General features: G+C 41.0%; 1 protein-coding gene across 1 annotated transcript in view; it reads left to right on the top strand.

The window, feature by feature from the left end:
• The first annotated feature begins 15367 nt into the window (after nucleotides 1–15367).
• Nucleotides 15368–17822, top strand: part of LOC127456188 (CXADR-like membrane protein) — a 150088-nt gene continuing 147633 nt past the window's right edge. Inside the window, exon 1 of the mRNA XM_051724558.1 lies at nucleotides 15368–15931. Within this exon, the coding sequence (XP_051580518.1) occupies nucleotides 15901–15931 (31 nt within the window). The 5' untranslated portion in view covers nucleotides 15368–15900. The remainder of the gene's footprint in view (nucleotides 15932–17822) is intronic.

The raw sequence follows: 17822 nt of genomic DNA, 5'->3' as shown, positions 1-17822 counted from the left end.
CTTGGTGCGATATACACACTCACCAGAATAAATGAGGAAAACTCCCGCAGCGAGTAGAAAGGCTTACAGTTAATAAAAAGCACTTCCAAATTAGGACAGCACATCCTCTTTAACGTTGTTACATCTGTACACCAACTTTCATTGATGTAAAAGCATGTTCCACCGCCTCTCGTTTTCCCCGTTAACTCCGTGATGTGATCCGCTCTGAACAGCTGAAAGCCCAGCAGATGTAACACACTGTCCAGAATGGCTTCACTCAGCCAGGTTTCTGTGAAGCACTAGGCAGCAGAGGTTGAAAAGTCCTTGTTTGTGCAGGTGAGGAGATGTAGTTCGTCTGTTTTGTTAGAGAGAGAGCGGAGATTTGCAAGATGAATGCTCGGCAGCATTGTTCGAAAGTAACGCCGACGGAGTTTGACCAGCGCACCGGCTCGTCTTCCTCGCCTGCATCTCATAGTGCATTTAAACAACACAGCCGCGCCTCCGACTAAAATTTTAAACAAAACGTCCGAATATTCAAAATCCGGGAAAAGATTGGCTGGGATATGCTGTCGAATGTTCAGCAGTTTGTCTCTGGTAAAACTGACTGGAAAAAGATTACTAAACACAGGACAAACAAACTAAAACAACAAAACAATAGAAGCATTCCACACCGAGGCGGCCATCCGCGGCGCATATCATGATGTAACTAAGTATAATAATAATATATTATATATGTATAAATAGCTATACAAGATCATAAAATGCTGTTTAAAATAGTTAGATGGAGAAAATGTCTCCATGACACTGATGACAATGATTCAAATTTCATGTCAATTACCCACATAACTTAGTGTAAATTTTTATTTAAAAATAAAAAAATCAATGAAAACAATGTTGGCCAGAATATGTACATACAGTATATAAATATGAATGAATATAAATATCCGTAAAAAATAAATAAATAAAAAATTCTCTCTCTCTCTCTCTTTCTCTCTCTCTCTCTCTCTCTCTTTATATATATATATATATATATATATATATATATATATATATATATATATATATATATAACAAGCATGCCTCTTAAAGTGTAGATCTTTGCAGATATTTTGCAGATTAATTGCTCATATTTTCACTCTGTGAGTTTGTTGCATTTTAATATCTGCCATGTTTTAATTCTTTCACCAGTTTATTCTTGAGAAATAGTGAAAAGCCCTATGCTTTGACAAGTGCTGTTTCTGCTATCATTTAATAAAAGTAAGCCTCAAAGGCTCAAATAACCACAAAGTAATATTTTTCATGACTTATTTTCTGCATTTTTATCAGGCGTAAGCATTATTCAGCAAGCCGCACTCCAGCTCCCAGTTATGCTTTGCGGTATGAATAAATTATGCAAAGGACTATGTACTGCTCATAGCTTTACTGTTTGCTGATTTTATTTATGCTGCTGTTATTGTATTTGTTGTAACTTGCTGTTATTTGTAATTTTGTGATTATTCAGAGCTCATCTTATATTTAATATGTTGTTTTTGGTTGTCACCATTATTGTGATATGTATGTCAATAATGAAGTTCATATGAGTTACTGAGCACATATACGCAAACAGAAACCGCGCTACTGTGGAAGTGATTTCAAAATAATTCAAGATAAAACCATTGTATTTTTTTTGACCTTACTCATTTTAATGAATGAATCATTACATTTATATAGTGCTTTTCTGACACTACACTCAAAGTGCTTTACACAGTGAACAGGGGACTCTCCTCAACCACCACCAGTGTGCAGCATCCACCTGGATGATGCGACGGCAGCCATAGTGCACCAGTACGCTCACCACACACCAGCTCTTGGTGGAGAGGAGAGAGTAGAGTTATAGAGCCAATTAATGGATGGGGATTATTAGGAGGCCATGATTATTAAGGGCAAATGGGGGTAATTTGGCCAGGGTTAAACCCCTATTCTTTTCAAGAAGTATCCTGGGATTTTTAATGACCACAGAGAGTCAGGACCTCAGTTTAACATCTCATCCAAAGGACCATGCCTTTTTTACAGTATAGTGTGCCCATCACTATACTGGGGCATTAGAACCCACACAAACCCCTGCTGGCCTCCTTAATATCTCTTCCAGCAGCAAACTTAGTTTTTCCCCAGGAGGTCTCCCATCCAGGTACTGACCAGGCTCAACCCTGCTTAGCTTCACTGGGCAACCAGTCTTGAGCTACAGGGTGATATGGCTACTGGCTGCTTATTGAATTCTCGCTATGTTACGGGTTCCACACACCATGTTGGAGCCCAGGGCGGCCACCTATATAGCCTATAGGACGGGCCGGTACTTGCGTAGCAATGGGCCAGTCCAAATTAGCCAGCGGCCCACTGGGAAAATGACTAGTGCTCCCAATGGCCAGTCCGCCCCTGTTATGAATGGAGCTTTCGTCAACCAATTGTGAGTGGTCTATAGGCTTAACATTATCACACAAAAATGGTTATTGAATGTTCCAGCACAAGAGTTCTGGTCACATGGAAATCAAGAAGTAATCGCATTTACTCAAACAATGGTTAGCATGATCTGAGGTTGCATTTTCCTTCTTAGATTACATTTTTACTCCACTGATGGTTAGGATAAGGGCAGGGGTTTGTGTATATGGTTAAGAAAATGTTACTTCATTTAACATTTAAATTCACTTGCTAACCCAACTAAACCTTTTGACAGCATTCTGTGGACATTTCACCCTGAAACTGGAGCTCACATGTGCCCACACATTCAACAACACTTCCAGCTGGGGGCCTGGGTAGCTCAGCAAGTAAAGACGCTGACTACCATCACTGGAGATGCGAGTGACTCCAGCCAGGTCTCCTAAGCAACCAAATTGGCCCAGTTGCAAGGCAGAGTAGAGGCACATGGGGTAACCTCCTTGTGGTCGCTATAATGTGGTTCTTGCTCTCGGTGAGGCACGTGGTGAGTTGTGCGTGGATGCCGTGAAGAATAGCGTGAAGCCTCCACACGCGCTATGTCTCTGCGGTAACACGCTCAACAAGCCACGTGATAAAATGCGCGGACTGATGCTCTCAGATGCGGAGGCAACTGAGATTCGTCCTCCACCACCCGGATTGAGGCAAGTCACTACGCCACCACGAGCACATTGGGAATTGGGCATTCCAAATTGGGGAGAAAAAAACTTCCAGCTTTGGCCACTGGGGGCATTGCTTCGAATATCGGATAGACCGATTTCAGCTGAAGAACTTTTGACCTACTGTTGCTAAATTCACAGTGAGATTAGTCTGGTGGCTATGCCATCTGAGGCTCTGACTATTTTTTTTTTAACAAATCCTGATAATTGTGCAGAAATTCTTAGTAAGCAGCAGAATGATTTGGATTTAAAATTGAGTTCAATTTGTTGGCAAACCTGGAAGGCTAATTCACCAATGGGTTCCCTTTGGATTTTCCTATGTGTTTTTATAATGGGATTTAAAAAAATTCACGTTTGAGGTATGAAAGAGTATAATTTATGTTGCAGGACAAAACATCCACATATCGTCAAGTAATGTTTACCACAAACCTTATTTTATTAATAAATTGGAAAACCCCATTATAAAAAGCCATAGGAAAATCCAGAGGGAAACCATGGCCTCTTCAGATTTTTGGACTACAACCTGAACAGCTCTATACAATCTGTGGCTGCCTTCCAGGGCTGGCCCTAGAATGTTGGGGGCCCTAAACAGATTTTCAAAATGGGGCCCCCCTACCAACAAGTGCACCTATCCAAACACATGCAACAACATTAACTAAGCACATTTAAATTGTGAAAATAAACATGTCTGTTTTTTTCAAAAGCATACAGTAAATCTTAAAAATGTAAAACTATCAACCTTAGTTTATCAGCACAGGTATATCTAGTTCCAAAGTACAAAAAAGAAAGAAAATCATTTTTAAAACAAACACATATCACATGCATAAATTAATACATATATTTAATGAAGTTATGTGGAAATGAATAATAAAGAATTACATTTCCAAATTAAGGTATGGTAGGCTACAGTAGATTATGTGTTTAGTTTTGTTTAAAATAAATGACTTTCCAATGGCATGTACAGCCACTGTCTTCAATTACGTGGATTGATAAGGGGAGAGTACTGAATTTGGCAAGAGGTGCACACGCAACTGATCAACTGTCTCACTAATGTCACCACATCAAATCTTAGGCTGAGGAAGGTCAAATTCACATACCTTTCTATCCCTGTCTTTTCTTCGAAGCATATGCAGTAATTTGAATTGTTTTTTTATAGGTTCCATCGGGTTATTGGCGTGAATATAGCTAAGCTGTGTGACCAGTGATATTTAAACTTATTGCAAATAATTATTTGGCTATACTGAACCCGTGGTAGGGGGGCCCCTGGTGGCCGCGGGGGGCCCAATTCAGCCGCATATGTTGCTAAATAGACAGGGCCGGCACTGCTGCCTTCCATCTTCTAATAGATTAAGCTGCTCTCCCTCTTTGAAGTATCTTCAAGTACACCAGAAAGACATAGAAAGTCTGTCAGCATGTCTAAACCATCTCTGTCAACACAACATCTACATTTTAATTGCCAATTACACTTGTATTTGAGAGATTTTACCTGTTTCTCATGCTTCATTTGCTGGAACGTCTTTCCTTCCTTATCTCTGATCATCATGGATTCCATTCTCTCAGCCTCTCTCTCTCTCTCTCTCTCTCTCTATCTCTATCTCTCATATGGGAATCAGCCCTGAATGAAAGCAACTGGAATTACAATGTGGACCTTTGTTGTCAGTGGTTCTTTCATGAAATGGATCTGACATCTCCACTCCTTCTTTGTCCAAGACAAAGCTAAAGTCAATGATCAGAACATAAATGTATCCCATTTGCTTCCCATATCCTCATCACTGCCTGACATTACCTCAACACGTGAGGTGGGTGAGAAAGCAAAATTTCCTCTTTACTAAGGGTGCTTTCACACTAGAGGTTTTGATGCAGACCCAACTCCATTTGACTTTAGAGTTTGGTTTGTTTGGTTGTCTGAAAGTGGTCTTCCATACTTAGGTGCACACTAGTGAACCACATCTGAGTCTGCTTGAAAAGGTGGAATGGGGTATGGTTCATTGTATGGGTTCACAGTTGGTATGAGAGCAATTCGTTCTAAGTCACGGAAGTGAACTGCTATTGACAATGTATAATTTGCATGTTTGCATGATTCCTGTCTCGCTTATTATAATATAATGCATTTCTCATAGCGTTCTCTGAATAAACTGCAATTGCCTCAAATGCAAGTGTCGTTCTGTTCGTGCAAAGTTTTGGTGATAAATGCAAACGGACAAAAACATTAATAAAACAATGAATCTACCATCTTCTCGTCCTGAGTTGTTTCCTAAATATAGTGGTAAACAGCTGCCACTAGTACTTACAGTGTCACATTGAAACTCACACTGATGTTGTAAAATACAGTAATTTAGAACAAAAAGTACAATGTGAAAAGAGACCCACATGTCATGGGGATGTGACAAAGCCTCAAAAAAAGTGTGCTTATATGGAAAATTATAGAAGTATCATGAAAGGAGAATGGTTTTAATTTGATTTAGAAGGTGCTGGATGCAAATACACAGTGACCCAGACTTTGTTCTATTAAAATGGATTGGAATGTGCTTTTTCTGATCCATAAACAAACAAAGTGATGTGGATCAATAAGCCACATGACCACTGAGGCCTTGAGCCCCTGACCATAAATCTCTGAAGGCCACCTGTTCATTAAATTATAAAAAGATCCATGAGCCGTGAAAATCTACGGCTTAAAGATCCTAGTGGCCCCTAAAAATAGAGTTCTACAAAGAGACTTTTTAATTTGTATTGTTTCTTTGGAAGCCTTTTAACTTTGTTTGAGTCCCAGAGGTCACCACAGACATGCGTTCACCTTCCCAGAGTGCAAATGTGTCTCTTTTCATTTTCTTGTCAGAAAAATGCTTACAAGTCCATGAAAGATGTCATAAAAAGAGTGTGTGCGTGCTGGAGGACACAGGAAGTTTTTTCGGTGTCACGATACCGATGGTACACTTTTAGAAAAAAAAAAATATATTATTTATGTATATTCTATATAGAACCCTGTTTTTACTAAACTTCAAAGAACCCCTTATGCCAAAAAGGTTCTATATAGAACCTTTTCACCTGTGGACCTGTATAGGGTTCTTTTGATTGATGCCTAAGGAATGGTTCTATATGGAACATTTTAAGGGTTCCAAATAAGAAGTGAGCAATAGAACCCTTTATGTTTCTATATATAATGCATGCCTACTTCTCATAATTAGCACTGTGAAGCGCTAGTGGTTCTTCAGGAAAACATGTTTGTAACGTGGTAAAGTGGGCAACTGAACTTAAACATAAACACACACACACTAACACACAAACAGCGCGGCCGCGTGTGTCTCTCTCGAACTGGTGTCTCTGGTTCATCTTTATCCCCCTCCTGGCTGATTAGCTTGATTCAGGGCTGGGCGTGTATCCTCACGGCCCCACCCTGCACTCCTCCTCATCACAATGTTGTAAACTAAAATAGATTGGGGCTTTTTAAAAAATCATTGCCTATACACTTAAGGAAGATTATATTTTCAGGCATTGAAAGACTTTTAAAAAGGTCTTCTCCCCAACAGTAACACAAAAAACATGCTCACTCAAAAGTCATTATCTGAGATTGCTTGTAGACCTGTGCTAAAACAGAGAACCAGAGACTCACACTTGCTTTATAAGACAGAAGGACATAGTCAATGTTTGCAAACCAATCAGTTTTAAAGATCTTTCTTCACCCCAATGAGTTTTCAGAACATGCAATATAAATATCAACCATCTGTGTGACCATCTGCATTCATATGCTACATCAAATGCAAAGGCCAAGCCACCAAACACCATTAAATCAGCCACCATTTTCAGTTGACCTTCATTTTTAGACAGGTGGCCGGCACTATTTTCACTATTTTCCTGTTCCTTCTTTGGACATGGCTGACGTTTCCTCTGGGCATAACAGTGATAATACAAGAGTTATTGGTTTCTAGCAGCACTTGAGTTGCTCATATGTGTTCTAGAGTAGTGATTTGAGACCAGCTGGACTTTAAGACATCATATCCCTGGTATTGAGCCACAGCTCTATGTCAAGTGATGATGCAATTAATTTTGACACCTTAATGCATCATTTATCATTTCTGAAACATGATTTTATTACTCAAAGGAAATAAATAAAGCAAATGGACAATACAGGGTAAAATTCAAATTCTGAAGATGCAACTTACTGTAAATGCAAAGTCGAAAGATACAAGTTGACAGTTCATGGCACACTTAGAATGTAGGCATGGAATCTATGCTTTTTTCATGCATCGATAATCTGAAGATTTTCTCGATGATTATCAATATATGTATATCAGGATATTTCATATAGAAATTGGGCCACCCATTGCACAATAGTCTTTTGTCTTTTCAAACATATTTCTCAACACAACTTTGGTAAAGCATGAGCAGCAGGGTAAATTAAAGGGGGTTGCACACATACATGTCTGGCGGACAACATGGCATGTTCTAAAATTCGAAACAATTATTTTCTATTAAGGTACATACACAGCAGGTTCCCGCCATCACTGGAGGCTGCTCAGAAATCTGCATTATCACAGAGCTTAGTTTTTATAGCATAGTTTTCCATTAAATTCAACCCAAATTATTATCAAAGGACAAAGACTACTTACTCTAGCCATCAGTGGATAATATATTGTGTATATATATCTTACATATAGCCTAATTTTCAGTTACAATATGTCTTTTTGTCATTTGACAGTTTGAATGAAACCTCTTCAAAGATACATACAGAGAAATTGCATAATAATGTCAAATCGTTCAGTTTGCACAGTTAAATGTGCAGTTTCATACACTAATCTGCAAACTCATCAATTTCACTTTCATTCTTGAAGAAGTACAAAAACCTTATCTTTTGTGTTTATGCATCCTGTGCAAGGAGCTCTAAAATACTAGTCATATCTTGTGATACCTGTGCCTTGCGAACTGCTTCAGTAAATGTTATATCACCCCCTTGTGGTCTCCCAACGCTATTATGCCAGACATTAAACAGAAACCCAACTGAGTGAATTGGAAAGCACATAAATTAGTCTTCTAATATAAATATTGGCTAATGTTAATTTATCGATGTCTCAAAATATATTGATAAAATAACATGCCGATCAGTAACCAATATATCAATATTTTATGACATGCCTATTAGAAAGCAAAATTCAAATGGGAAGTATATATATATTGCAACAATTCCTTTCAACCATTTTCTGTTGATTTCAGTCTGACACACAAAAACATTACAACTGGACATGGAAAAAATTAAACTGTAACATTAAAAGGTATGACCCCTTTACATTCAAAAATATCAAATGAGGTGCCTCAAAAGAGGTTTCAAATGAATACATTTCTTGATTTGCTTATGAAAGAGTGTCCTTGGTTGTCACTGTTAGAAGAAAAAAAATGTTTACTTTATGTCTGGAGTCCTTAAAGGACAGAACAGAAATAGTGAGATTGGGCTTTTTTTCCATAAAGCTTATCAAAAACAAAAGAGAACTTACTGAGCATCACAAAGAGTGCTTTCTTCTTAAGAAGCTATGTGAGTAGTGATGGAAGATGGAAAACAATTTCCTATAAAAAGCATAATAAATCCTTTCCAAAAACAATTTCCCCAAGACAGAAGCTTAAAAATAGCCACCAACGTTCAATTTATGTTAAATAAGGACGCAGATGTAGATGCCTGTGGCGGCGGGGGTGTGGTCAAGCGTTCGTCTGGGGATAGAGAAAGCGGTAAGGGTGCACACCTGAGCACTATAATGTCTAACACCTGTTTCTGATTGCAGTCAGCACTGGGGAGAGCAATAAAAGGAGAGACCACGCCAGAGACCGGGAGAGAAAGACATGCTCCAACTGCCAAAGTTGTCTGTTTATGTTGAAGCTGAAAAACTAATTTTGAGTTATTCATTATAAAAACCAACCTTTTGAGTTGAAGCCTCACGTTTCCCGTTTCCTCCTTTCACCCCACAACGGACCCTGTTATACTGGTGCCGAAACTGGGATCTTGGAGGAAATATATGCCGGCATGGAGTTCTCACCATTGGCGGAAGTCATCAAGTCCCTCGCCAGTATGCATCATGCTCAACATCAGGCCCTGCTTGAGCTGCGGCAGGACCAGGATCGCAAATTTCAGGAGGTGCTCCAGGCTCAAGGAGAGGACCGGCACACGATCCAGAGCTTACTGCACCAGGAGAAAGCCCCGGCTGTGACACCGGACACAACAGCCCCCATGCCTCTGGTTGATCTCATGAAAATGGGGGCAGAAGATGATCCGGAGGCATTCCTAGACTTGTTCGAGAGGACGGCTGAGATCTGGAGCTGGCCACGTGCTCAGTGGGCGGCCAGACTCATCCCACTGTTAGGAAGCCCAGCTCGCAGCGCAACAACTACCAGCAGTGAGTATCCTGGTGTACGACGATCTGACCATCCTGCAGCGAGTTGGTCACAGCCACGAACAGCACCAACAACACTTCTGTTCGATGAAGATGGATGTGTGCGGTCACCCGTTTGTCTTCACTCAACAGCTCCGGGATGCCTGCCGGAAGTGGCTGCTGGCTGAGGACCACGATGCCAAGGGAGTCATCGATCTCGTGGTGCTGGAACAGCTTTATCCGTCGTCTGCCGAAAGGAATGGCGGAGTGGGTCCACTGCCACCACCCGTCGTCGTTGGAGGGGGCCATCCAACTGGCTGAGGACCATAAGACTTTGTATCAGAGGGCAGAAGAGCCCTCGCACTCTCTCCCCCCATCTCTCTCTTCCCCCTTCTCTCCCCTCTCACTCTGTCCCTTTTTTCCAGCCAATCCTGGTTCCCCAGAGGCGCAGAAATGTACTGCCAAAGCCGGCTCCCCATTCACGGGGGTTTTCCCTGCCACCGGTGGCCCCAATGTCTCTTGGCTTTCCCCCTCAGGTGGTCACACCCGCTGACGCAGGTGCGGGTGTAACGCCTGGGCCGGCCTGTTGGAGTTGCGGTGAACCCCAGCATTTCCAGGACCAATGCCAAGTGATGGAGCTGGGATCATTGGTTTGGGTCCCCGACACTCCACAGGCTGCCCCTGTTCGAGCCGGAGCATACAGAATATCGGTGAGTGTCAAGGGGAGTACACATCAAGCCTTGGTGGATACTGGCTGCAATCAGACCACTATACACCAATGTTTGGTTCAAGACGAGGCTTTGGGCACAGGTAAAAGGGTGAGGTGTGTGCATGGGCATATTCACAATTATCCTGTAGTGACACTCATTATTAAATTTTGGGGGCAAAAGCATAGACTGGATGCTGCGGTTAGTTCCCACCTCACCCATCCACTAACTTTGGGAACTAATTGGCCAGAATTTAAAACTCTGTTAAAGGGAATATGTGTGGATGGGACCAGTGAGAAAATTATTAGATGTGAAATGTGCGATGCCTTCACGGGGGAGGCAGTGCCGGGGCGATCTTCGTCAGCTCCATGTCAGGATGACATAAGGGAGGGGGAGGCTTCAGCCCCTCCCGTCCTTAGAGGATTTTCTGAAGGGGATTTCCCTCTGAGCAGTCGAGAGACGAAACCCTTAGGCATGCCCTTGACCAAGTGAAAGTTATTGATGGTTAACAGCTTCAGCCAAAAATCACATTTTCATATTCGTATTTTGCTATTATAAAATAGTGGATGTATCGAGTGATGCAGGATGCTGAGACAAAAGAGGATACAACCCAATTGTCAATACCGCAGAGCCATCGGGATATGTTTTTCCAGATGGCTCATTATAATCTGATGGCGGGTCACTTAGGGGAGGAAAAGACACTGAACCAACTAATGGCCCGTTTCTATTGGCCGGACATTCGCGGGGATGTTCGCAGGTGTTGTGTGGCATGCAGTGAATGTCAGCTGGTGAATCCGCTGGCCACCCCAAGACCACCATTGCGCCCCCTTCTGTTAATCGAGTCCCCTTCGAAAGAATTGGCATTGACCTCGTTAGGCCATTAGAGCGGACAGCACGTGGACATCTCTTTGATTTGATTCTGATGGACTATGCAACGCAATATCCGGAAGTTGTGCCTCTGCGCAACTTCTCAGTACATAGTGTTGTGGAGGCACTCTTCAAAATAATATCCTGAGTGAGAATTCTGAAAGAAATCTTCACGGATCAGGACACTACTTTCATGTCACATACACTACGCAATCTATACAAATTATTGGGTATTAAATCGATTCAGTGTTTACCACCCACAGACAGACGGTTTGGTGGAATGGTTTAATAAAACCCTACAAAATATGACATGAGGATGCTAGAAATTGGGACAAGTGGCTCACTCCCCTGTTATTTACAGTTTGAGAGGTCCCACAAGCCTCCACAGGGTTTTCCCCATTTGAGCAGCTGTATGGGCGGCAACTGCGTGGTGTGCTCGATGACATGCAGGAAGCTTGGGAGGAGGGACATTCAAAAAGCAAAAATGAAATTCAGTACATTCATGAGTAAATCTCCACACTTTTTGTCAACTAACACAGGAAAATTTGCTCCAGGCTCAAGAACGTCAAAGCCAACTGTATGACAGGGACACTCGGGCTACGGGAATTTGCACCGTGAGACAAAGTCACAGAGGTTGACGGGTTACAAAAGGAATTTGCTGAAGTTTTTTACCCTCTGCCTGGTTGTGCAAACCTCATTCAGCACCACATCAAGACTGAGTCCAGGGTAGTGGTACGTAGCCATCCCTACCGACTGCCCGAGCACAAGAAAAAAGTAGTTCAAGAAGAATTAGTTGCAATGCTCGATATGGGAGTAATAGAAGAATCCCACAGTGATTGGTCCAGCCTGGTTGTTCTAGTCCCTAAGAGCAACGGGTCAGTACTGTTCTGTGTGGATTATAGGAAAGTCAATGTGGTGCCTAATTTGACGCATACCCAATGCCTCGGATTGATGAGTTCGTTTGGGCACAGCTTGCTTTTACTCGACACTGGATTTGAAAAAGGGTTATTGGCAGATCCCCTTAACACCAACATCCCGCGAAAAAACGGCCTTCTCTACACCGTTTGGTTTACACCAATTTGTGACACTTCCATTCGGTTTGTTCGGGGCCCCGGCTATGTTTCAGCGCCTTATAGACCGAGTCCTCAAACCTCACACTGCTTATGCCACTGCCTAGCTGGATGACATCATTATATACAGTAATGATTGGCAGCAGCACATGCAGCATCTGAGGGCTGTTCTGAGGTCGCTGCAAAGAGTGGGACTCATGGCAAACCCCAAGAAGTGCACAATTGGATGGGTGGAGGTACGGTATCTGGGGTTCCACTTGGGTCAAAGGCAGGTGCGTCCCCAAATTGGTAAGACTGCAGCGATTGCGACCTACCCATGATCCAAGACCAAAAAGGAGGTGAGACAGTTCCTGGGCTGGCTGGCTTTTATAGAATGTTTGTGCCTAATTATTTGGATGTCACCAGCCCACTGACTGATCTCACTAGAAAGGGAGCTCCAGACCCGGTCCCGTGGACAGAGCAGTGTCAACAGGTGTTTACTCAGGTGAAAGCTGCACTTTGTGGTGGACCGCTTTTACATTCACCCAATTTCTCTCTCCCATTAATTTTACAGACGGATGCTTCAGACAGGAGGCTGGGGGCGGTGTTCTCACAGGTGGTGGAGGGGCAGGAACGGACGTTGCTGTAAATTAGTCGCAAGCTCCACTGAGGGAGTCTAAGTACAGCACCATTGAAAAAGAGTATCTTGCTATCAAGTGGGCCATTCTCACTCTCCGGTATTACCTGTTCAGTCATGCCTTCACCCTCTGTTCAGATCACGCCCTGCTCCCCACCGCATGAAATATACCAATGCGCGGATCACCCACTGGTATCTGGCTCTTCAGCCATTTAAGTTCAAGGTGGTCCACAGGCCGGGGGGCACAAATGGTGGTCACGGACTTCCTCTCCAGAAATATGGGGGGGGAGGCCGGATGACGCCCCGGCCTGAGCCTGGCGGTGGGGGTATGTGGTGGCAGGGTTGTGTTTGAGCATTCGTCTGGAGATAGAGAAAAAGGTAAGGGTGCACACCTGAGTGCTATAATGTCTAACAACTGTTTCTGATTGCAGTAAGCATTGGGGAGAGCAATAAAAGAAGAGATCATGCAAGAGACCAGGAGAGAGAGACAGGCTGCAGCCGCTAAAGTTGTCTGTTTATGTTGAAGCTGAAAAGCTATTTTTGAGTTACACATTATTAAAGACCAACCTTTTGAGTTGAAGCTTCACGTTTCCCATTTCCTCCTTTCACCCCACAACGAACCCCATTATAATGCTGAAATAGATCCTTGTGATATGTGATGATACTTCTTGCGATTATTCTGCTGATAATGGCCACATGAAAGACAATCCTCAGCTGATCTGTGAAGCAAGGTCGAAGATAACCTTTGTGTGTTCAGATGTGTGTGCGTACACAATGCACACGTGTGAATGCAAGTGCATGCATGCATGTATTTATGTGTATGTAAGTGTGTATGTCAGTGCTATTATGTGAATGCATGTGACTCCATGTATTTACAGAAGTGATTCTCAACCAGGGGGCCTCAACAAACTTCCAAGGGGGCCACAATATGACTTACTGTTAATAATTCAAAATAAGTCATATTAAAATAATGTAATGTCATTAAAATATTATAAACTGCTACAAATCAAGATGTAGGCCTACAGCATAAGAGTACAACATTACAGAACGTTACAGAATGTTAGACTAAAAGCAAAGATCAACAAAACCATTAGCCTTTACAACCATTACAGTAGCCTGGGCGTTCCATCTGGTGTCAATATGCTTTTATGTGCATGTGTGTATAATAGGGCTTATTCGTGAAACACATGCAAAACAAATTTCAAAATTCAATTCAATTCAATTCAAAATGACAATTTGCGAAAGAATGGTTTTATAAACAGTTTACACAGAAATGTAATAGGCTTCATGAATGAGGCCCATTGTGTGCATCTGTATATATTTACAGGTCTAGGCCAGATGAGGAGGATCAGGCCTCTTGCTGTGGCAGACAGGTTGTTTTAAGAGGGCAATGTGTTCTTCTCATTCTTGTTAGTTTATCTCAGCCTGTTCTTGCTCAAACCCTCAATCTCACACCTCATAGAGACTGAATAAATAAATTGCATGCCTAAACTGCCTTAAAGGCAATGTGGTAGTGTGGGAAGTTGGTTCTCTTAGGAACAGGTTAAATATGGATCAAAGCAGGATTAAATTTGCTGTCTTTTTTTTTTTTTTTTTTCGTGGGCTACATGCACATGACTGACAATACAAAAATACTGTAAAGGGAGTGGGCTTTATAAAATAATACCTCTCATCAGTAAAGTTTTCTGCTATTAGATGTGTGCCGCAGTAGTTAAAGACCCCATTTTCAAAAACACTTTTCCGTTTAACAAATTCAATATAGTGTCTATATTTCAACCACACATTTCTCCCTTACAGAGACTTGTTATGGGCACATTGTTATTGATATATTGATATTGTGTAGATATAGGGGCAATAGTTATAGGGCTAATTTTGAACAAATCTATTGGACAGTTATATATAAAATAAATAAATAAATAAAACAAAACAAAAGAAAAATCACCTTGAACAAAACTGAAAATGATAAATAAGTATTTTGTCTAAAAATAATCATTAGCTAATTCACAACATTGAATATATATATATATATATATATATATATATATATATATATATATATATATATATATATATATATATATATATATATAAAAATAAGATAAAATTGCCTCAAAGATTTCATGGATCAGGACAATTTTGCAGTGCATAGTGACAAACAGATCTTTAGGAAAGTGCTGTGGTAGTCAAAAATTGATTTAAAATCAAATCAAAGGAGCCTTTAACCCACGGGGCCTTTAGCCCCGTTGTACCCTACAATGCCATCTCAGTAGTTTTCAAACCCATTAACATATTTTATTTTATTCTATTTTTATTCATTATTCAATAATTTTAGGATATATAGCCCATGTTTGATCAGTTGAACAATTTATTTGCAGAATGTACATGAACATCATACACACAACAGCGACTGATGTGTGTATTATTTATTTATTTCTGTATTTATTTATTTACAATAATAATAAAAAAATAGCTATTGTTTAATTGCTGTACAAAGGCACAATGCAATCTGAGCAGCTTGCAAAACAGACATATGCTTTCTGATATACTGCAAAATATATGTATTATATTTAATATTCTTTATTATATGTGTCATATATAGTATATTTTAACACTATTATTTAACCATTTGTTCTTACACTGTGGCTCTTTGCAGCCCGTGCAATCGGAGCACATATTACCGCTGAGCACACGTTCTTCCTGACAGCGCGAGTGTAGGCTACTTCAGACTCTAGAGGTCTCCATCCTTCAGCATCCACACATAGAGCGCTGTGCATTCTTCTGCATCGGCATCTCGGAGAGAGAGAGAGAGAGAGAGAGAGAGAGAGAGAGAGAGAGAGAGAGAGAGAGAGAGAGAGAGATGGACACCGCGCAACCTGAGACGCGCGTCCTCCGTCAGAGCGAACAGGAACTTTGATGATTTGACGGTGAAACCGATGGAAACGTCCAGGAGATGATGTTCCTGTCCTTGATGATTGATTCGTCTTTCAGAATGTTCAGCTATGCTGTCCTTGTGCTCGTCTCCTTGTAGATCTGATCCTTATTTCTTATCAAGTACTTCTGCTCGACTACAGCTTTTTGTGATTGAACACTTGGGTCCGTCTGAAGAATAGCGAAGGAACCAGGTCGCATTGTTTCCAGTCTCCTTATTATAAAGGACTTCCAGATCATACAGGATCCGCGATGTCTGCCACATACCGCTCCTTATTCCTTTGTAAGTAAATTTAGTTATTTATTCCTTTACGCGTGAGTTTCATTTTTGGAAATCAACCCATAAGTTGAGACGATTCATCATGTGCTATTTATTGTAACATGAGTGAATTGTCACCATTGTTCACCTTGCTCCATGCTCAATAAGTTTTCATCTTTGAATAAGAGCAGTCTTCTTTAATTTAACAAATTTCAACCCAAGGTTGGTAGAACAGACTAAAGTAGAGTTCATAACAAAACCTCCACCCATTTGAGTCGTCTGTTGAGTAAATCAAATCCAGATGGTTATGGGGGTTAAGATGAGCTACAGCTACACCCTTTAGATGGAGTGAATTCTTATGGACTGGTTTCATACCTTCTGTTTGTGTCTGAGACCCCAATAGTATTGGAAGATGGGTGTGTGTGCCCCCCTATACGTGCATTTACGGATAAATAATAGCCTAACATATTTAGGCTATATATGACTTTAGCATATATAGGAGGATGCTCACGCATTATCTATTCCAACATACTATAACGGGCAACAGATTGTTGCGTTTGGCAATTGAACTGTTGCGGCTTATCACAATTGAACGTTCTTTGTAGAACGGAACAAAGACAGGGCACGTCACCCAATCCAGATCGCTTAATTTGTTGTGGCATCGGATGGCAAAAAATAGATCCTCATCTTAAACGTCCAGAGATAAGCCGGTGGCGCGAGCCGCTCTGGTGTCTGGTGGGCACGGGGGTCTCGCGTGTGAGCGTGTGCCGGGGTCAGACTTCGGAAGGATGTGTGAATGTATGCCCCCATCGGTCACATTCCGAGTCCTATTGTCCGACTGTTGGCTTTGCACGCGCGCGTGGCTGTCCCATCGTTTATTATAATCACTGCGCCAAACTTTGTCCCCTCATCCATCATTTTTGTCCTCTGTGCGTATGATGTATGAAGAAAGCGATGTGTCTTTAGTCCAGTACCTGACTATTGTGCACTATAAATTTAAGACAAAGTCTATTAAAATTCTCCACTCATGCTCCGTGGCGTGTTGAGAAGGTCAACACTGCCTTAACACTTCTGACAAAAAGGGCATAAGCTTTCCAAGAACACTTCAGCACTCTTATTTTATAAGTCTAAATCATTAGTTTTCCTTAAGGGTTTCAGGAAAGTGTTTCCATGACATAAGACCCCTATGAATGTAAAATGCTTGGTACACTTTACATTAATATGCATGCTACAGTATAATAACATAAGTAACTACTGAGTAATACACATGAACAATGTGTACTAAATATGTATTTATTGCTAGTGTAATTAATTAGCCTTTATAGACACTGTAATGTAAAGCGTTATCCATGATTTTGCTTAAAGTGGTGAAACTGTGACCAACACATGTACAGGATGCTGCTAGTTTGTGTAAACTCATTAGAATGATGGCCTTACAAATTCACAGAAAATGTTGTACGTGGTAGATAGTATGCATTAGAACCTTGAAATATCTTTGCATTTCATTTAGGTGATATGTTGATATTCGAAATGTAGGCTAAAACCTTTGATTCACAGTAGTAATATTTCCAATCATACAGGTATTTATCTATTTAAATTCAATGTGAAATAATGTTAATAACTTAGCCTCAGTTAATCAGTTTATCAATACACTGTAAGTTTAGCACATTTTAAAGGTCATGCTTATTTCTTGTTGTTGTTGTTGTCTGGTTATTTTTGTCTTTACCAAGGCATCTACAAAGCCTAAATTATTTTCAGACATGATATTAGATCATTTTAATGTGTTGTTTGTTTGTAAATTATTATCTGCTTTGTCTTTGATAATGGACTGAACTGAGAACTCTCTATGTGCCACTGGCTAGTGCACAAAATCAGTTAAATAAAATAGCCTTGCATATCATTTTAAGTATGCTCC

Source organism: Myxocyprinus asiaticus, chromosome 18 (genome assembly GCF_019703515.2).
Source record: "Myxocyprinus asiaticus isolate MX2 ecotype Aquarium Trade chromosome 18, UBuf_Myxa_2, whole genome shotgun sequence".
Lineage (NCBI taxonomy): Eukaryota > Metazoa > Chordata > Actinopteri > Cypriniformes > Catostomidae > Myxocyprinus > Myxocyprinus asiaticus.
The sequence above is the reverse complement of the archived record's forward strand: the minus strand, read 5'-3'. Positions and strand labels throughout refer to the sequence as shown.